Genomic DNA, 21,431 nt, shown 5'->3' with positions numbered 1-21,431 from the left:
TCTTCCCTTCTTTCTTCTCGTATTACAAAGCCCCTCCCCAGATTTCTGCCTTCATTTGGCTGCTGGCAAGAGGGAGAGTTCTAACTGCGGACAACCTCCAATGGTGAGGTTTCGTTCTCCCTAATGTCTACCTTCTCTGTCTCTGTAAGGCGGAATCCATTCCTCACCTTTTCCTCCACGGTTCGTATGCTGCTGAAGTTTGGTCTTCCATCTCTAGTAAATTCCAAGTTTCTTGGGCGACGCCAATCTCGATTCAATGTCTCCTGTTTGCTTGGAATGGTGTGCATCTTGAGAAGAATTATAAGGCAATGTGGAAGATGTCTACAATGGCAACTCTTTGGGCCCTTTGGAAAGAAAGAAATAATCGCTGTTTTCCAGATGGTCTTCCTCTCCTTCTACTGTTTCGAATCATATCATCTGGGATCTGAAGGGACTGGTTGTTTAGTCCAAATCTCTTTGACAGAATTATCGTCTCCTCGATCTTGGATTAGTTTCGTTGGTTCCTGGTATCTTGGTTTCGAGTTGTATAGTAGTTTTTAAGGTTATTTTCTGTATATATATATATTTTTTTCCCCTTTGTTTTCTTCTCTTTGTGATGTTCTGCTTTTTTTTTTTTTTTTTTACACGCACACACACCCCACACACACGCTAGTGGAATTTCACCACCCATGGATACTCGAACCCTTGACTGGGTGTTGAAACTCCTGAGAGTATACCACCCGAGCAAGAGTAATGTTCTGCTTGTCTTGCTGTTTCGTTTTAGCGTTTTGCCCTTTAATGCAATTCTTTTCAATCTTCAAAAAAATAAAAAATAATCCAATTCCAACCAAGGCTAATTTCAACCTTCATCTGCTTACAACAGAATAGAAATTAACAATTGACTCAAATATAGCATCTTTCTTTTGTTCTCGTCATTAACCACAGGGCTGTGAAATCGGTCACCTTTTAATCATATTGCCCTGATTTTTTTTTATATATATATTTTTTGCCTCCAATTGATTTTCTTCTTGGATCAAATCTTGTCGTACTCAACCTTTAGAAGTTTTTTGAGGGTTAAATCAGATTTATTAAAAGAAAAGGCAACAAGAAAGATGCAGAACAAAAAAAAGAAAGAAATGAGCCCAAAGAAAAGTTAAAACTACAACAGATAAAGAGAAACACAAAAGAGCCCAACCCCTAATATTAGCACATATCATTCAAAGTTAGTTAGGACATGATCTCTCATGTATTATGCCTTCACGAATACTAGAATTGAGCAAACATGCACTCTCTCCCCAAATTCAGTCTACCCCTAGGATTCTTTCCTGAAATAGGCAAATAATTATGACCTTTTTTTTTTTTTTTTCCTTTAAGGAAGATTTGAAGTTATATATATATATATATATATATATATATATATATATATATATATATATATATATTGAAAATATGCTGCTAAAGTACAAGTAATACTTGTTCATGAGGAATTGCTTCCATTGCTATTCATCTTAGTCGTTATTTGAATGGTCATTGGGGTAACCACTTCAGTCTCTTAGATACGGATTTGGAATTACTTCACTGGAAAATTTGTCTTAGTTGTTGCCATCAGAAGGGAACTGCGTTGTTATGTTCAAAGGCTGGCAATGTTACTTTGTTCAAAGTTCTTCTAGAACCTCTACTTCAAACATCTCTTCTAGCTGATAGATTATGTATCGTTTCTCCAAAATTAACATATCGTTTAGTTTTGTATTCATTATAAGCATCTCACTGTTTGATGTTTCAGCATTAATATAGGAATTTTTATTACTTATCTCTGGGGCTTGATCTAGATTATTATTTACTGCCGTCTTTTATGCCGTACACCATTTCTGGTTTTGATCTGGTGAATCCATCTTTCTTTGTCGCACACTGAATCTGCAGATGCCAATGCTTTCTGGGATGGTTGATGGCCTTGGTTCACAACTTTCACAAAGACGGCAGCTCTATTCTGGTCCAATGTCAAAATTAAGGATGCTTATGATATGTCGTATGGCTAAACCTGAAGAGGTTTTGATTGTGGAAGACGAAAACGGCAATATTGTGCGGGAAACTATGAAAGACAATGATGTCCTTGTCCAGTATAAGGTCCGGTTTTCATTCTTCTTTGCCTAGATCATAGTAGCTTGCATTCTATGTTGATCCTTTCCTTTGGTGAAATTTAATTCTTTAATTAAGCTGATAATATATTCCTATGAGGCACTTTCTCTCCATCCAATTCCATTTGGTTACTTTGATCCCCAAACAATTTAATTTTGAATGCGTTTCTGTTTTAGTGATCAAATAGAAAAAAATAATTTAAATGATTGATAAGAAACCAAATAAAGAAGCATAAAGCAGATACAAAATGAGCATATTGTTCCAAACAAATTTTTTTCCTCTTCATCTATTTTGGGCAAATGCATCAACTTCTTCTCCCCTACTTATTTTATTGATAGTTGGAAGCTTTATCAGGCAAATAAAAGAAGAAGATTACCACAAAGCAAGGTCACCACAAATTTGGGAATATAAACCGAATCCCTTGCCTGGTCGATATGTTGGGGTCTACATGACCTTTCCAGCCCAGCTTTCCTATAGTATAAGATATGAAAGGAAGTCCAAATTTCCCTCATTTCCTCAACGCAGTTTGCTAGTTTCCATGGATATGCTTCAGGTGAGATGCCCATCTTACTTGGAGGAGACCCTATTTATGGTAGGCACCACCTGCTAATGACTTAGGTCCTTCAACCAACTCAGGGGGCCCAGATTGCTTCCTCATCAGAACTCTGCGTCTCCTATACATGCTTCATAAGCCTTCAAAATCCCTTCCTCATCTCGAGTAATACTCCCTATTCCAGCTAGATCTGCATTACCCAATTAAATACCCCAGATACTATCAATGAACCCCAGCTAGTGCTGTCCACCTTGTATTTTGGAAGGCATGGTTATTGGCGACGGCATTGCAAGAAGGCACAGATACCAAAGATTGTTCCCTTAGGAGTCTGGAAGCCAAAGTCCCATGCATTGAGCATAAATTATCAATGGGCAAACACAATTCTGCGAATTCATCTTCTCCTAGCTAGAGGCAGCATTCATTGGTGATAAATTCCTGTCTAATGACCCAAAAATTAATGGTCAGGAACTTATCAAGACTCGCTACTCAGAAAAATGTGATGACCCGTGGGGGGCCTTTGAGTGGCAGATTCTAGCTGTATGGCTGCAGTGTCACCATGTCCCCATTAGATGCCTATTTAAGGATTGAATACCAAACTTATGCTCTACAATAAGAGGATCCCCGAAAAAACTCGAGTACCTGAGTTGGATACTTAGATATCGGTTAAGGGAAGGGTAATGGATCCCCCAACTTTGAGACATTATTTATAGTCAGGACTTCATAGTGGATTTCCCCAATTTCTGCCATTAACAAAAGAAAAGTAAGAGGGAAACGTGTCAACTCGGCTGCTTGTTTTAAGATGATTATACTTACGGGTTGCTACCAACTTTGCCATACATGTATTCCAAGAATTTGGATTTAGAGGATCCATTCATATTTCATACCTGATTCTTGTTGTACATGATGCCCCTAGTTGAATCAAGTAACTGTCTCCAGATGATTCCCATGCCCAAATCTTTGTCCATTCTTGCCTTGGGAATGATGACTCCCTCCAAGGTGTGAAGAAGCTGACTGGAAGGGGCAATGTTGTTGTCATTCGGGTTTCATAGAAGAGGGTTCCAGACTACTACGTGATTGATATGGATAAAACACTGCTGTACTGGAATATCTTTATTTGCTGCCTATCTTTAGAGACTTGTGAATGGAAAGCTTAGAGGATGATCAAAATACCTTTTTCCTCCTCCTCACTTCAATTTGGTTCGACAGTGATCCTAAAAATATCTTGTCCTAAGCTCAATAAGTGACAATGTAAGGGAATGTTGACTATCGACGGGTTAGATGAGTTGGGGTTTGATCACTTTTGGAAGTCCTTAAATGGAGGTCATTGAGTGCATTGATGGAGAAAATCACACTCTTAGCTTTTAGAGCTGAATAAGAATCATATTCATAAAAATATACTTGTCTTTCAGTGGATTCACCTCCTGGAGATTCTGGGATTTATATCATGATGTCTTTCTACTTATGAACTTCAATGTTATTTCCACTTCTCCTAGTCACAACTGTCATTTTTGAAAGCATGGAGCTCCTCCAAAGGTGGCCCGATTTTGTGGTTGGTGGGTAGGAATAGGGTTCTTACTGTAGATAATCTCTGAAAGAGAGGATTGGTGCTTCCAAATATTTGCATTATGTGTATGAAGGACACCGAGTTGGTGGATCATTTATTTCTTTACTGCCCCTTTGCGAGGAAAATTTGGAAAGCTTTCCTTTCAACTTTAAATTTCAATTGGGTCATGCCGGGCTCCATACCCTTTTTTTGGTATAATGGCACAAAGGTGGGGTTGGCCAAGACGGTAAGGTGGTTTGGTGGCTAGCGGCTGCAGTTACTTTGTGTGCTATTTGGGGAGAGAAATAGGCGTTGTTTTGAGAACAAATTGGAACTGGATGGCCAGATTTTTAGGAAAGCCGTGTCTTGGGTTATTGAATAGGCTTTGGGGTTTAAGGAGTTGGATCATTGTGTCCTTGTAGCCCTTTTGGGTTTGTAATTTGGTTTTTTTTTCTTTTTTTTCTTTTGTGTATTCTTTTCTGCCTTTTGTCGTGGCCGGTTACTTAATAAATGATTTCATTCTGTAAAAATAATTGTTATTTCCACTTTCTTATTCTCACACCTGGTTCAATTTACAGATCATGAGGGAAACACTGATATACTTATCACACCTTGATCATGAAGACACTGAACAACAGGTATGGACTTAATAATCACTCCTCCCGTTATTCCTAAGCTGTAGGCCTGTTTAGTTGGGTTATGAAACATATCTGCCAAAATATCTTTCGGTCTTTATTTGTTGCACGCAGTGTGTTTTGTAATGAAGAGCCTTGTTTTCTTTGTTTGTAGGAGTTGAATATTGAACTGGTTGTACTATATTATTATTTTGCTGCTTGCGTGCTGTTTGCTTTATGTCTCCAGTCTCCCATCAACACGACTACAGTATTAAAATTTTCCTTTTTGTAAATCCTTCGACTCTTCTGAATTTTCAACAAAAGTTTGTGACCTACCAATTCACTAATCATTCAATATTTGAAGGAAGTTCTCTTCCTTCAGTGTTAAAACTTTAAAATAAAGTTGTGAAGGTTAAGGGCCTGGGCCATATTTCCCTCATACTCTCAAATCTCACCTGACATCATTGCAATGATAGGGAAAGGAGTTTTTCTTTTTGTTTAATTTTTTGCCATTTTTTGCCTTCTCTTTTTCTTTCTTTCTTTCTTTTCTTTTCTTTTCTTTTCTTTCTTTTTTTTTTTTTTCTTTTTTTTTTTTCTTTTTTTTTTCTTTTTTTTTTTTCGAGTTCTCCTGGATTTTGAGATAATCAACTCATGAAATTCCTCCCAGATCGAAAATTTTAACTTGGTCAAGAGTTACCAACCACTATGATGTTAGGGCCTGTTTGGTTTTCCAATTTCCTATTAAATGCAAAGTAAATGAGCCATCATTATCATTTCCAAGTGTTTGTTTAAACAGAAATTATGGCTTATAAATCAAGAGTCAAGTATAATGGTAAAGTAAAATTGTAATCATTACATTTTCACACTATAAAGCTGCCATTTTTACAGTGATTTTTGGGTGATACAGACAGTGTAACAAAATCATTATGCTGTCAAATGTAAGTGATGTCAACACACAATTACAAGAGTAAATAATCATTACCCATTTAAAGCCATCGACAGTTGTAGTTGGAAAACCAAGCAGGCCTTTAATAAAAAATCCAGGAATCCAGTAAGGATTATCCATAACAATGTCCCCCAAAAATTGAGTTGCTGGCGATGCTGGACTTTTTTTTTTTTGGTGCTGGAAAATGTTCAACTCAAAATAACACAAATTCAAAATCGGTACTTCCAGTTTTGCCTTCCTCCCTCTTATGCTTCAGATTTTGTAGGAATTTAGCGTGGGCGATGTCTAGTCTCCCTGATGAATGCAGAGATCTTGTTTCATCTCATGAGCTGGCTGTTCATTTTCTTCATTGGCAGATTCTCATTGTTATCAGGCGTAATAATACTGTGCTGCTCCAACTTCTAAGTTACTGTAGGGTTGTACTTCTTTTGTTGAAAAAGTATTGGCAAGGATGCTGTTCTTTGCTGGATAGCTACCTCTTTGTCACTATTTTTCATAATCTCACCAGGACGCTTAAACAATTGAGTTCATGGTTGCTTATTTGCCTATAACAGTGATTATTTTCTATTTCTTTTGGAGGCAAAGATATGATATTAGTTTTGAGACATGCTTAGGTTGTGTTAGAACTACAAATTTATGTTTAAAATTCAAAACAAGTTGGTTCTACTACAGCTTTTTTGGAACAACAATCTCCAATTCATCTTTTCTGCGGTTGTAAACTCTTCTTTCTGAAGCTGCAAAACAAATTTAATCTCTTATGAATTTGAGCATGTAACTGAGATCCGTGGTATCAACTAATCAAGTATAGTGGTCATCTAGACACCATCACATATTGCAATGCCTAACCATTCAAAACGTTCCGTGTGAATACTTGCCATTAAAGTTCAAATGCTATGCTAATATTTGTCTCCATCTGTATTCTGTGGCATTTGAAAATAATGCTTTGGTTCTTGAAACGATTATTTACAATAATTCTTCATGAGTTTGTTTTTCCATTTTTTCCATTTGCCCTTATTTTGGGATTTAATTGCCATTTTTTGTCCTCTTCTTATATTTGCTTCCATGATTTTATTTTTGCTATAATTGTGGGATGAAAGAGTTAGTATCTTAAGATTTCATTAGCACAGTTTTTTTTTTTTTTTTAACTTTAGATGTTGAAGAAGTTAAGTAAACAATTGAACGGGGAGGATTGGACGTGGAACAATTTGAACACTCTATGCTGGGCAATTGGATCAATATCTGGGTCCATGATGGAGGAACAGGTACTCACTTAGGGTTTTAGCATGAATGCTCTTCAATTCAAAATTTCTGTTTTTATTTTTCATTTTTCAGTAATGCTTAACTGTACATTGAAAATTGAAAAGTGGACATGCTTTGTTTCTTTTTATGATTTATTGGTCTTGATATGAAAATTTTATGTTGTTCATTGATGGTTCTTCCCTTGTTATTTTGTAGGAAAACAGGTTTCTGGTGATGGTCATTCGTGACTTACTGAACTTATGTGAAATTACAAAAGGAAAAGATAACAAAGCAGTCATTGCGAGTAACATCATGTATGAGCTGCTGGAGTACAATTGTCATTTGCTTTTTCTAGTTTTGCTTCCTATTTACTGATATTATATATTTTTTTTTGGGGTAAATTGGCAGGTATGTTGTGGGTCAGTACCCGAAGTTTTTGAGGGCCCACTGGAAATTTCTGAAAACTGTTGTGAATAAGTTGTTCGAGTTCATGCATGAAACACATCCAGGAGTTCAGGTCATTTTTTCTTTCCTAATTTCTTCAAAAAATGCTCTAACCAGTCATTGTAATGTATGATAAACCTGCATACCAATCATCACCATCTAAGCCTTATCCCAACTAATTGGAGTTGGCTACATGAATCCTTTTATGCAATTCCACTCTATAAAGGGCCATAACTTCACTTAGACCATAGGTCATCAAGTCTTTTCTTACTACATCCACCTACATCCTTTTGGGCCTTCCCCTCGCCCTTTTAGAGCCTTCAACTTGTACGAACTCACTCCTAATCGGCGCAGTTCTTGGTCTCTATTGCACGCGACTAAACCATCTAAGTTTACTTTCCCTCATCTTGTTATCCATTGGTGCTACTCCTAAATCCCCTTGAATGCTTTCATTTCTAATACTACCTTTGTCTTGCTACTCATCCATCTCAACATCCTCATTCAGCTACGCTCATCCTATGGACCTGTTGTTCCTTAACTGCATAGCATTCTGTTCCATAAAGCATGGCTGGTCTTATAGCCATCCTATAAGATTTCCCTTTCAGTTCGAGTGGTACATGGTGATCACATAAAACTCTAGAGGCACATCTCCATTTCTACCACCACGCTTGAAATTTTTTTTTTTCTCGCCTAGCTTTTGCCTTGGTGGGCCTTTTTAATAAAATTTTGTTATATTGAGAGAGAGAGAGAGAGAGAGAGAGAGAGAGAGAGAGAGAGATCTCCACTCATAAATTAATGACTTAAGATATTGATAGTGGTCATTTTGGGAAACTCCTCAGTCTTGTCTTTTCTAATTCTTCCTTCTTACTTCTATCATTACTAAAATTGCGCTCCATATACTTTGTTTTAGTCCAACTAATTTTTATTCCTTTAGATTCTAAAGCACCTCTCCATAAATCTAGCATTGTGTTTGATGCCTTGAGTCTTCTTGTCAATCAAAACTATGTTTCTGCAAACAACTTACACCATGAGATCTCTTCTCGTAAATGCCTCGTTAATTTGTCCACTACCAATGTGAAAGGCACAGGTTCAATGCCTACCATCAATGTAATCCTATAGTAATTGGGAACTCAAATGTCTCTCCACTAGTGGTCCTCACATTTCTTATTGCTCCCTCGTATATATCCTTAATTATGTCAATATATTCTCATGAAACTCCTCTCCCAACACCCACTAATTGGATGACCCTACATCCTTTAGATCCTAGTTTCTTTTTATTTAATGATTTTGTGTTACGATGTTGGTAACTTAGGTCAGGATTATGCATGGTTTTCTTTTGATTTTCATGATATTTGTGATGAATATAGCGATGTTTGTGTTTTTTTTGTTAAATATCTTAATTCGGTTATTTGATCTCACATGTTACTTAGTTCATGCATCAGTCCTACATCACTGCTGCTCCTTTCATTGATCTCATTGTTCTTGACTAGTATCCTCTGGTCATCTCTCTTAATGTATCTAACATGATCCAGGTCCCTACTCTTCCTCACTCTCATTTTTTAAAAGTTTGAAGACATCTTCTCACCTTCTCTTGCCCCCAATCTATTGTAAATATCATCACAAGCCTTAAGTTTAGCCTCATTTACTACTTTTTTAGCAATCTTTTTGGCATTTCTATATTGTTCAAGATTTTCATTGTTTCTACTTTCTAGTCCCTTGTTAGTCTTTGAAACATGCACTTTTCTCCTTAATAGCTTTTTGCCCATCGTTATTCCACCATCAAATTTTGTACATCGTTATTCCTTAATAGCTTTTTGTATAGCTTTTTTTAAATTTCACCTAGTTTTTGGAAACTTATCAATTTCATTCTCTTTCTTCCATATCTTAATGTAAATGTCAATAACCATTAACCTCGCAATCCCTACGTATTGGTTGTTGTCGTCCTAAGTAGAAATCTATTTGGCTTTTATGTGATCCACTTTTGAAAGTTATTAAATATTCTTCTCTGTTCATGAAGTATGTGTTTGCTAGAGCTAGATTGTATGCCATAGAGAAATTAACAGTTACTTTCCTATCTCATTTCTTATTCCAAAACAATTTCCTCCATGTACCCTTTCATATCATATACACTTGTCGTACATGACTATTTAAGTCTCCTCCTACAAATTTCCTCTCTCCATTTGGAATTTCTTGCATTAGTCCATCCATATCCTTCTAGAATTCTCTTGACTCTATTCTTTACCTACGGCACATCTGCACTGATAACATTGATTATTTGATTATCTCCTCTCCTAACACAAGTTTTATTAATAAAATCCTATCACTTTCTTAATGTTTACAACTTTATCCTTTAAATCTTTATCTACCACTTTTCCTACCCCATTTCTATTATTGTCCTTTCCTATATGCCAAAGCTTATATCCATCAATTTCTCTAGTTTTGGCCCCTTTCCACTTGGTCTCTTGAATACAAATCATGTTAACTCTCCTTCATTTCATTGTATCCGCTAACTCCATGCTCTTACTTTTCAATGTTTCTATATGCCATGCAACAAGATGAATCCTATTCTCCTGGATAAGCTTCTTTGCCCACATGTGTCCAGTATGGTGTGCAAACCCTTGCAGCAGCTGGGCATTATTGCGGCATGCCACTTCCAGGGGATGCCTTAGCCAACCCTTACTCATTTCTCATTGCAGCCAGGTTCCAATGCAGCGTGTTGCTTACACAGAATGCCTTAGCATGAGGAGGGTTTTGTCATGTTGGCAGCTGGCGTCAAACTTATTCCAAAAGTTCCAACATGAAACTTGTGCACCGATCATCTGAAAAATTGATTTGTATGTAGTTACAACATGAATGAGAAATTGTTCATTGCTTTTTTGGCAATATTAGGGGAGGCATGGTCCATAGGCCTATGTGCTTATAGTAGTTTCTATTTAGCTTGTTTTCATCAGGTGGACACATAGTAATGTTGGTAGAATTAATGCGATGAGTCTGCGAAAATGTGTTTCCTTTCATGTTAGGCGAATGGTTATTTTTCTTTGCTTCCTTGGATCCAAATAATGACAAGTGTTTCTTCTGTCTTCCCCTTCCCTTGACTCGAAATACCTAAAACTAAAACAAAATGAAAAGGGAAGTTAGCTATCTTTTTTTGACAGATAATATGCTTTCATAGAAAAGAGCCAAGGTGGCACACAGATACATAACAAAAACTAGAGAAAAGAACGCAAAAGAAAAAAAAAAAAAAAAGAAAGAAAAAATAACCAAGAAAATACATCCTCAACCTAGAGGGAGAACTCTCTATTTACCGAGTTTGTTACATATAAAAACCACCTTGCCTCAAAAATATCGTCTGATTTGTCCCATCATTCGCTGACTCTTTCAAATTTCGGAAGCATCTTCCGTTCCTCTCACCCCACAACGCCCGTAGACTTGCTAATAATGCCAGCCTCCACCACACCCATTTGTCCGTCCTTAGACCGAAAACATGCCAAAGCATAAAAGAGATTTCCGATTGATTTTGGCATTGCCCATGTTTTTTTTTTTTTTGAAGGATAACCAAATTTCATTGAAAAGGAGGAAAAAGAAACAAAGAGAGAAAAGCAGCAAACGAAAACAAGACAAAAAGGAGAGGAAACCGAAAAGCGGCGGTCCGCTGAGAAGGCGGACCACACTAGGCTTGCAAACAAAACAGATTGGAACCCTTAATCTTCGAATCTACCGCAGCCCATTCAATCAGCAGCCGCTTAGCGCTAGCGATGGAGTTGCTAACAGAGTTGGATAGGTTGCGGAAACAACGATTATTTCTCTCTGACCAAACGGTCCACCAGATAGCTAAGATCACCATTCTCCACAACTGCCTCTTAGATTTGTCCAAGGAGACCCCAAACCACACCGACAACATACTACTAACCGAATCAGGATTGCACCAGCTTATCTTGAAACAACACAAGAATTCCGCCCAGATGGAGGGGATGAAAGAACAATGGATAAGAAGATGATCAATTGATTCCTCCATATTCATGCAGCAGCAGCAGACTTTAACCAGCGGCATTCCCCTTTTCTGAAGGTTGTCAACTGTGAGAATTTTTTTCAGAACCACAAGCCAGCCGAACATCCTGATATTTGGAGGGGCGCCACATTTCCAAATGGGAGACACAACAACAGTAGAATTACCATTATCGGCTGCCAACTTCCGATAAAAGGATCTCACCGTGAACACACCTGATTTATCCCTTTTCCAAGAAATTCGGTCGGCGTCAATTGGGTGAAGCTTGATCGAGTGGAGAGCGGACAACAGATTAATGAACTCAGTCTCCTCCCAGTCGAACAGATGCCGCCTGCAGACCACGTTCCTAACTGTCACCCCACCAGCATCAGAACCGCATCTGTTTAGCATAATATCTTTACACTGAGGTAAACGGAAGATATTAGGGTAGACTTCTTTGAGGGGCCGATCACCTAACCAAGTGTCCAACCAGAAACGGATGCGATTACCCTTACTAGGGATAAATTCAATCCCATTCAACACCTGCTTTTGCATGGCTAGAACTCCTTTCCACAGGGCCGAAACCTTGTAAGTGGAGGATGACTTTGACCACCAGCCCCCCTGAGTAGTGCCATATTTATTCTTGATCACCTGATTCCAAAGGGTACCATCTTCACACCCGAGCCTCCAAATCCATTTCCCTCAGAGGGCTGAATTCATGATCTTGAGGTCCTTAATTCCTACCCCCCCTTGTTGAAAACCGCAACACACCTGCTTCCATTTGACTAGGTGAAACTTAGCGGTCTCAGACTTTCCAGTCCACAGAAACTCACGTCTCAGTTTATCCACTGCCTTCATAATACTAGCAGGACATCTAAAGATGGACATGAGGTGTATAGGCATTACCCATGTGAGTTTGAATAATCCCCATATTGATGTCCATATACTTTGGGTGTAAGGATAGTGAATGAAAAGATGATCAATTGACTCTGCATCCGCCGTACACATAACACATGTTGGGCAGCACCAAAGATTTATTATTTATTATTTATTATTATTATTATTATTATTATTTTTGAAGATTGTCAACCGTTAGCACTCTTTTGCATCCCACAAGCTAAGTGAATGCCAACATTTGGGAGGGGGCTTTTTAGGACCAAACAAAAGAGTTGCATTCTCAGACTTCCTTTTGCTTCCTTCGAATGAATCAGCTTATAGAAAGATTGGACCTAGAACTAACTTGATTTGTCTACCTTCCACAACATTATATCCCAAACCTTTTGGGCTAGAAGACACTTTTGAAGGAGATGTTGCAACTTGATGTAGTCTTCGACTGCTTCATTAGGCAGATATCTTCTGCAAGGGGGAGACCGGATGATGGCTCCGATTGAATAAGAGAAGCAATGAGAAATTGGAATGTTCCTTTTTGGAGAAAGATTCACTAACCGTGGGAAAATCTCTTGAAGCGGCCTCTCTCCCGACCAAATGTCTTCCCAAAACCTTACACTTTCCCTATTGCCAATTTCAAAGCCAAGCCCCTCGTATCAGCTTTGTAGATAGACCGAGCTTTTACTCACCAATCCCCCTCATGACATCCATATTTACCCTTAATAAGATTTCTCCACATAACCTTTTTTTAAAAAAAAAAAAAAAAAAAACCCCAAATCTCCATAACCATTTTCCTTACAAAGCTTGATTGACCGAGTCTAATTTCTTTATGTTTGCTCCCAGTCCCCCCTCATAAGGTAAGCACACCTCATCCCACATCAATAGATGGAATTTATCCTTCTTTTTCCTTCATTTCCAAAGGAAATCCCACCTAAGTTTCTCCAACCTATGAAGGATAGATTCTGGACGCTTGGAAAGAGACATGAAGTGCATCGGCACGTTAGACATTGCTGCCTTGATAAGCATTACCTGGCCCCCTAAGGATAAATAATGTCTCTTCCAAGCCAACAACTTCCTTTCCATTCATTGCACAACAAGATCTCATGTTTGGCTTCCCAATGCAAAAAGGGAGACCAAGATGAGTAGTGGGGAAAGATCTAGTCTTTAACCAAAAAATGGATGCCATCTTTTCTAAGTACCTTTGCATGCAAATACCTAGCATCTTGCTTTTTGCAGCGTTTACTTTCATCCCCGAAACTAACTCGAAGCACCTGATAATCTTCTTAAGGTTGTCCACCGTACTCGGATCTGCCTTACAAATAAGCAAGGTGTCGTCAGCAAATTGGAGATGAGATAATGACTGAGCCACCTTTCCCACCCTAAAACTGCCGAAGTGATCAACTTCCTGCCCCTTTTCCAACAACCTACTCAAAAGCCTTGGCCACTGCACACACACACACACACAGAGAGAGAGAGAGAGAGAGAGAGAGAGAGAGAGAGAGAGAGAGAGAGCTATGCATGAGTTGGCTTCCTTCAACAAAAGTGAGAGCTATGCATGAGTTGGCTTCCTTCAACAAAAGTGAGATGACACTATCGCGAACTTTTCAAAACCTGAAAATTAAAGTTTTTGCAAGAATATTGTAGTGACCCCTGATATGACTAATGATAATAGTTTGAAGTCTTTTAAGTTATCCGTACTCACTACCTTTGGAATAAGGGCTATGAAGGAGGCCACTAAACCTGTCAAGAGACGCCCCCTCTAAATTTCTTCATGAATCTCATCATGTTACCTTTCATGAGATCCCATAAAACTTGATAGAAAGCCATTGGAAAGCCATTAGGCCTTGGGGCCTTATCTCTCCCCAAAGACCCCACCACCCCTTTGACTTCTCCTTGGGAAACAGGGCTTTTAGGGATTCGTCTCAACTCGAGACAGAGACTTGAAATTGAGATTGTCCAGCCTTGTTCTCTTCCATTCCTCACCTCGCAAGAGCTCTGTGTAGAACTGCACCACAACCTCACATGCTTTCTTTACTTTCCACTATCTTGTCCCCCACTTGAAGTATGCTTATTTTGTTACTTCTAGTTCAAATACTTGCGATGCTATGGAAGGTGTTTTTGTCACCCTCATTAAGCCACGTTGCTCTATAACTTTGCTTCTATTTTATTTTCTCTTCCTTTAATCCTCTTACATATTCCAAAGATAGCTTTGATCTCAAACTCAGTTCCTCATTCAGCTCTGCGCTTTCTGCCTTTATATCGATTTCCCTTGAGGATTTGTCTATTTTAGTCTCCCTGTTTCCCAATGCCACTTTTTTCCACCTCTTGATTTTTTCTTTCAGCAATCTTAGCTTCTACTTATCTGGAAACCAGCGAAACATGAACCTCAAAAGATGCGCACCAGCTACAAATGAGACGAATCTTGAATTTTTATTTTTTATTTTTTAAAAGGAAGGAAAAACAGGCTGAGGATGAGATCGGAGAAGCCTACATTTTCAAGCCATAAGAGCTCAAAATGAAAGGGCCTAGGACCCCAGTTATTTTCCACTTCTAGAAAATTGGATTGTAATTTGACACATGCTTTGGAAGACCCTGCTGCTGAACTTGCGGGAATACCTCCACCCACTTTAAAGAGATAAGAAATCTGTTGAGCTTGGAACAAGCGACATTCACTTGCCCATTAGACCATGTGAATCTAATCCCACCCATTGGGAGATCCACCACCATGTGGGCTCTGTTCTCCCATGCTAAGAATTTCTTCATGCTACATGGTGACTTTCCTCCAATTGATTTTTCGTGAAGTAACCACCAACATATGGCGGGTCATCGAACCTATTGTGAGCAATCTCTGATTCAGCCCAAAAGTCTGACCTCCTCTCTGCTTGGTTTGGGTCATACACCGCTGTGAACATCCGTAGAAGCTTAGCAGTAGCATCCGCGAGCACTGTAGAGACTAAAAAGGCACCCCACCACGCATCTACCCTAGTCCAAACATTTGAGTCCCAAGCCACCACTATTCCCCCTGTAGATCCCTCATCGTCAAGGGAAGCCCACTCCATAGATCTGACTCCCCGAAGCGAATCGATCATAGCTTGATCAATGGCTTGGAGCCTGGTCTCATAGAAGGATATCAACTGAGCCCCAAACTCATGGCATAGATTTCTGACCTCAGCCTCTTCTCCCTAGAGCCCAACCTACCGACATTCCAACATAGAATCTTCATTTGGGAAGCAATCTGCCCCTTCTTCCTTTCCTACCTTCCCTTGCAACATTACCTGAGTTGTAGTTAATCTTGAAGTTAAGGCTGATTAGCTCCCTATAACCTTTCGTCAAGGGAAGCTTAGTTATCATTGTTGATAAATCTCAAGATGCACTCTATCAGGCCAATGGTTAAGTTGCAAGAGACATTGATATGTAACTTTGGCTTTATATATATTTATTGAATAAGATCTACTTGTATCCATCCTTGTGAGTTACGCAAACCCATCTCCCAAGCAAAACTGAGTATACTTGATTGAGTTGAGTCAGATGAATATTTTAGCACTTCATCTAGTAACCATTTTTTTGCTTTCTTACCTTCACCAGTTGCAGTCATTCCTGTGTTTCAGAAATGCCACACTAGCTATTTTGGTTTTGCTTTATGATTTTTTGCATCATTCTTGTGCCAGGTGCTGTCTTATCCTGGTTTCGATGCAGTTTTATATATTTTATGCTCCATTATTACATGTTAAAACACATTTTGTGGCCTTTTCAGATATATGTACACACACACACACACACACACACACACATGCACACACATGCACGCACGCGCCCCATCCCCATTATTACATGCTAAAACACATTTTGTGGCCTTTTCAGGATATGGCCTGTGATACATTCTTGAAAATTGTTCAGAAGTGCAAGCGTAAATTTGTGATCGTACAGGTAATGTTTGTTTGTCTATTACTTCGAGATTGAATACTATGTTTAATAATGGCTCATTTTAATCATTTGGTGCTAATTTGTGGCTAGGGTATTGTTTCTCTCTTCCATTTTTGAGTCAGTGGTGCAGCATTTGTATGCAGTTACTCCATGAGAATGCTTAGATGTATATTACCTTGCTACTGCCATTATAGTGTGAACAGATCTCTTTCTTTGAATATGTGACGTAGCTGACCTGAAATAGTGGACAATGCCACAATGATGTAGCCTTATGTGGTTCCTTTGCTTTCTAGAGACCTTTCAAAGGACTTCAGCTTTTTATATCAAGATCCTCAATATAAATTTGACTTACCCGTGAGTGCAATTTGCTGCTAAAAAGGATTAAGAATGATCATAAGGGCACTAAGAAGCAATGTGCTAAGTGAATGCAATTCCTATACCGTTGTCCTTGCGAGTGGATGAGTCATCACTTAAAACTGGGAAAACATGAAAAAGTCGGAAACTTAGGGGTGGAAAGTCTGAAAGCAATAGAACTAGATAGCTTCTACTTCATGACCTGTTGTGATCAGTTACCGACTCATAATCATATAACCCAATTTCTTGGATTTTTCAAGTCATGACTAAGCAAACGGGGTTTCAAAGACTGATGAATCAGTTTGTATTTACATCTTGTTGTGCAGGCATATGTGTTGCTTTTTGTTGTTGAAGATGTTGTTAACTTGTTTGCCAAGCTAACTCGTCTTTGATCATTATCATGTTGATATGCTGATCATACATGACTTCTTGTTACCCAAAGATCTTTCTGGGCATCCTCATCACTCTTTAGTGATGTTGATGTGGCCATGGTCGAAAGCCCTTATTGTAATCAATTCAGGTCTAACTCATAATTGTAGCCCATATTTAGTGCAATTTCTTTCCATGATCTGTGCAGCTGGTTGTTGTTTGAAACCAGTCCACTGACAGCCCATTAGTAGGCTATCAACTGCTCCTACTTCTAGGCTGTTCCCCAGCTTACTATTGATAGCAATTGTTTATGCCCGCTAGAAGGAACTTTGTTTAGTTCTAAAATGGCAGGGGAGAGTTGAAGTGATATAATGAATATGCTCCAGAAGGTGAAATAAGAGATGCTATCAGATGCATGCTAAATCCCTGCCAAATGAATTATTGTTTATAAAGGTAGCTGTGGAAGGAAAGGTTTCTGATGATAATCAATAAGAGTAGCCATGAAAATTTTGTATCCAAGAGCAATTAAAAAATTGTTGCAAATTGCAATTTGAATTAGTGTATTTTGATATCAACACTGCAGTTTTGTTAATTGATTTTGAAATGCAGTGGCAATAAATTAATTTTTATCCACTCTCACGTGTAATCAATATTTGAGCATTTGAACATTACCTCTATATTTCAGAAAATACACGTGTTTTATTTCCTGATTCATTTTGTTCCGATGGGAATATTTACTGTCAGTAGCCTGGTTTTGCAGTTAGGGGAAAATGAACCATTTGTGTCTGAACTTCTATCTGGCCTTCCAGTAACGATTGCTGATCTTGAGCCTCACCAGATCCATACATTTTATGAATCGGTATGCAACTTAAGTCATATATACTGATATTTGCTCCAAGTCTCCAAGAAGCTGGACACAAGCACGTGCACCCCCACGCGCGCGCGTGTCTGTGTGTGTCTATGTATACTAAGCATTTAAGTAGAAACACAGTTATTTGACTTACATGTTTCCAGGTGGGTCATATGATCCAAGCCGAATCTGATCCTCAGAAGAGGGATGAGTACCTCCAGAGGCTGATGGAACTTCCAAATCAGGTACCATTCTGTTTAGTGTCCACATCAAGTGACAGGGTTTTTCCGCTTCTTAAAAATCCATCTGCTTAAACATTTTTCTTTTCAATTTTTTCCACTAACATCGTTAGTACCATGCTTCCTAATGGCTAGCTGCTTATCGCTTTTTATTGTGCTGCAGAAATGGATTGAAATTATTGGACAGGCACGCCAAAATGTTGATTTTCTAACAAATCCAGATGTGATCAAAACCGTGCTCAACATATTGCAGGTATTAAGCATGGTTACACATGACACTTTCTCATTTTATTCTTTTTTTTTTTGTTTGTTTGAAAGATGGCCAAAAAGGCGAAACTGCAAGGAAGATAAGAAAAAGATGAGGAAAAAGAAAAAAGCGAAACAAAGAGAAGGAAAAAGGGAGAAAAGAAAAAAACAAAAACAAAAAAAAACAAAAAATACAGAGACCCTCCCCCAGACAAAACAGAAGCTCTTAAGGCGCCCAATCTCTAAACAGGACTAGAACTCTAGAGAACAAGCAGCAGAGGAACCACTCAGACTTCTAAAGCACCAGTTATTTCTCTCGGCCCACACCACCCAAAGAACAGTGAAGAATATAATCTGCCATTTTATTCAAATATTGTTGATGGAAATTTGATATCCATGTGCTGGATGTGAGCAAGACAACTGTCCTTGAAGTGGGGTATTTTGGCTGGTGTTCAATTTTGGTGTGCATTATGTGCTTGATTTTGGTTCATAGCACCTATAACATGGCTCTGAATATCAGTATCGGTGAGCATATCGGCCTAGCTAAAAACCTATATGATACAGCTCGCATATTGTTATCGGCCCCATGTTGGCCTATGTTAGACCGTATTGGACATTTTTTTATGAGGGAAAAACATGGTTAAATATCGGGAGGGAGGGAGATCCAACAGTTGCGCACATAATTAAAATTCAATACAATCAGCACATAGATGGTAAATCTATGTTCAAATATAGATCTACCATTCCCCCAAACTGATTTTGAAAAAAAAAAAAAAAAAAGGTAAAAAGAAATCAATGGCCCAAAACTGGCTTGATTTTTTATTTTTATTTATTTATTTTTGGCCCTTGAAAAAATGGCTTGCAGGTATTGGGGTTATAAGGTTGATTTCCCCTCTCCCCCCGCCCAATACAGTCGCACATGTTTTGACATGGGCCAATACAGATCCTTATTGTGTATCATATCATGCCGATACATATATCATATAGTCGTATCAGTCGATATGGTACCCTTTTTGAAAACCACGACCTATAAGTACCAACTGCAATTTTCTCTAGGAGATTTGGCGCCCTTTGTGCGCGTAGTTGATCAATGTCTGGTATATATAATGCAAGTGGCTAGGGACAATTTTACCCACAGTTTCAGGAGCATTAAAAAACTTTGGATTTTAAAAGGACATGGGAATGGATTTTTAAAAGGAAAGGTAGATAGTTTTTTTTTTTGGTCTCCGCGTGCTTGTCAACCAATGATTCCTATTTTACCTGCTCTTTCCGATAGGCAGTGCCAATTTTAGCGAGGATAGGGCATTTCTGTTATTATAAATTTTGATGCGAGTAGCCTGCACACAACTGTGTCTAGCCCGCGCTTCTTTTATGTGTGTGTAGCCCACACCGACTTTCTTGCTGTGTGTATGCGTGTAGCCCACACCGACTATCTCGCTGTGTGTATGCGTGTAGCCCACACCCTCTCCCTCCACGTGTTGCATTTGTCATACCCACCAGTTCCTATAAATCAAGCTGTTATAGTTCCTTTCTTACTAGTTGCTTTATTGCTGCAAAATAACTTTTGGTTGGTTGCACTGTTGCGGATCTAGCAATTTTATTGCCTTTTATTGTCATGTGTATGGCTATTGTATCTTATACCTTGTGACTTGTGATTATCATACATGAGTAAAATGAAGTGTCTCTACTTGGCAGACTAACACCAGCGTAGCCAGTGCGCTTGGAACGTACTTCTTATCACAAATATCATTGATCTTTCTGGACATGCTTAATGTGTACAGGTATGTTATTGGTGTGAAGAGAATCTTATGACACTTGTTTGGTTCCATGGGTTTGTAGATGCTCTAGTTCTTAATAATGTGTATATTTGTTTTTGAGAAATACTAATAACGCGCATATTTTCATGACTAATGCTTGAAACAGAATGTACAGCGAGCTTATATCAAAGAAATTAGCAGAAGGAGGGCCCTTTGGCTCTAAAACATCATATGTAAAACTTCTGCGGTAAGATCAATGTTTGGGAATTATTTTTTTTCTGGGACAACTTCAATGTGCACAGTGAGCACTGAGAATTCTACACGTTATCTTCCACCATTGAAGGATGGATGGAAACTAGAAAGCATTTCAAAATTCAAATTTTCAGACGCCTATGCCGAGATTCCCGCCCACTAATATTTGATTGTGACTCTGTGAGAGATATTGTGCATCAATTCTCGGTGCACACTGTGCATACACAATCTTTACGCTTCTATAATGTGCATACATCCTTTTAAGGAATGATAAATGTATTATTCTGGCAGTACTAAATAAGATTTATGTCTAAACAGATCGGTTAAGCGGGAGACTCTCAAGCTAATTGAAACATTTGTGGACAAGGCTGAAGATCAACCGCAAATTGGAAAACAGTTTGTGCCACCAATGATGGACCCTGTTCTCGGGGACTATGCTAGAAATTTACCTGATGCCAGGGAGTCTGAAGTTTTGTCACTCTTTGCCACAATTATAAACAAGTAAGTTTAGCCATATATCATGGTTATTGTTCCTCTTCATTTTTTATTGTATGTAAAATGATATGAAGTTATATCTGTGGTGTGTATTGCTGTGTAGAAGGTCGTCTGTCTTTTGAGTTGCCAACTTTCGCATATATCAACCAAGGCCATCTCCCTCTCCTTTATTCTGAATGCTTCAATTATGGTCGCAGATGCAGTTAGTGCAGTCAAATGGGTTTCCCTCCTGGACAAATAACCTTGGAGACTGTTATTTACTACCAAATCTGGATAATTGCATCTGCTTCAGATGCATCTTTTTGTCATGGAGGAAGCTAATGAAGCTGCTAACTCTCAATGAAAGTAGATAGGGTCGCTCATCGTTGGAACTTTGCTGCTACTTTTGTTTATTTCCTATTTGAGTAAAAATATCAGCTCATAAAAAAGAAGAAAATAAAGTGGTTAATGTGGTACACTTGCCCTTGTTTTAACCTGGTCATAACACTACCGCCAATCATCCTCAAATGGGGTACAATCATGTTAACTTTTTTTATTGGTAATTTAAGAGTTAATTGCTTAATCATTGTGAAACTAAGTAATGATTTTTTTTTCCTTACTTTCTAATATTATTATTAT

General features: G+C 38.4%; 1 protein-coding gene across 1 annotated transcript in view; it reads left to right on the top strand.

Annotated features, from left to right (window-relative positions):
- Nucleotides 1-21,431, top strand: part of LOC131240000 (protein EXPORTIN 1A) — a 52,031-nt gene that overhangs the window by 20,079 nt on the left and 10,521 nt on the right. Inside the window, exons 14-25 of the mRNA XM_058237987.1 lie at nucleotides 1,900-2,103; nucleotides 4,790-4,849; nucleotides 6,923-7,033; nucleotides 7,227-7,324; nucleotides 7,419-7,527; nucleotides 16,189-16,254; nucleotides 17,735-17,833; nucleotides 17,989-18,069; nucleotides 18,227-18,316; nucleotides 20,005-20,090; nucleotides 20,233-20,313; nucleotides 20,637-20,819. Of these exons, the coding sequence (XP_058093970.1) occupies nucleotides 1,900-2,103; nucleotides 4,790-4,849; nucleotides 6,923-7,033; nucleotides 7,227-7,324; nucleotides 7,419-7,527; nucleotides 16,189-16,254; nucleotides 17,735-17,833; nucleotides 17,989-18,069; nucleotides 18,227-18,316; nucleotides 20,005-20,090; nucleotides 20,233-20,313; nucleotides 20,637-20,819 (1,268 nt within the window). The remainder of the gene's footprint in view (nucleotides 1-1,899; nucleotides 2,104-4,789; nucleotides 4,850-6,922; nucleotides 7,034-7,226; nucleotides 7,325-7,418; nucleotides 7,528-16,188; nucleotides 16,255-17,734; nucleotides 17,834-17,988; nucleotides 18,070-18,226; nucleotides 18,317-20,004; nucleotides 20,091-20,232; nucleotides 20,314-20,636; nucleotides 20,820-21,431) is intronic.

This window comes from Magnolia sinica, chromosome 1 (assembly GCF_029962835.1).
Source record: "Magnolia sinica isolate HGM2019 chromosome 1, MsV1, whole genome shotgun sequence".
In the NCBI taxonomy this organism is placed as follows: Eukaryota; Viridiplantae; Streptophyta; class Magnoliopsida; order Magnoliales; family Magnoliaceae; genus Magnolia; species Magnolia sinica.
The sequence above is the reverse complement of the archived record's forward strand: the minus strand, read 5'-3'. Positions and strand labels throughout refer to the sequence as shown.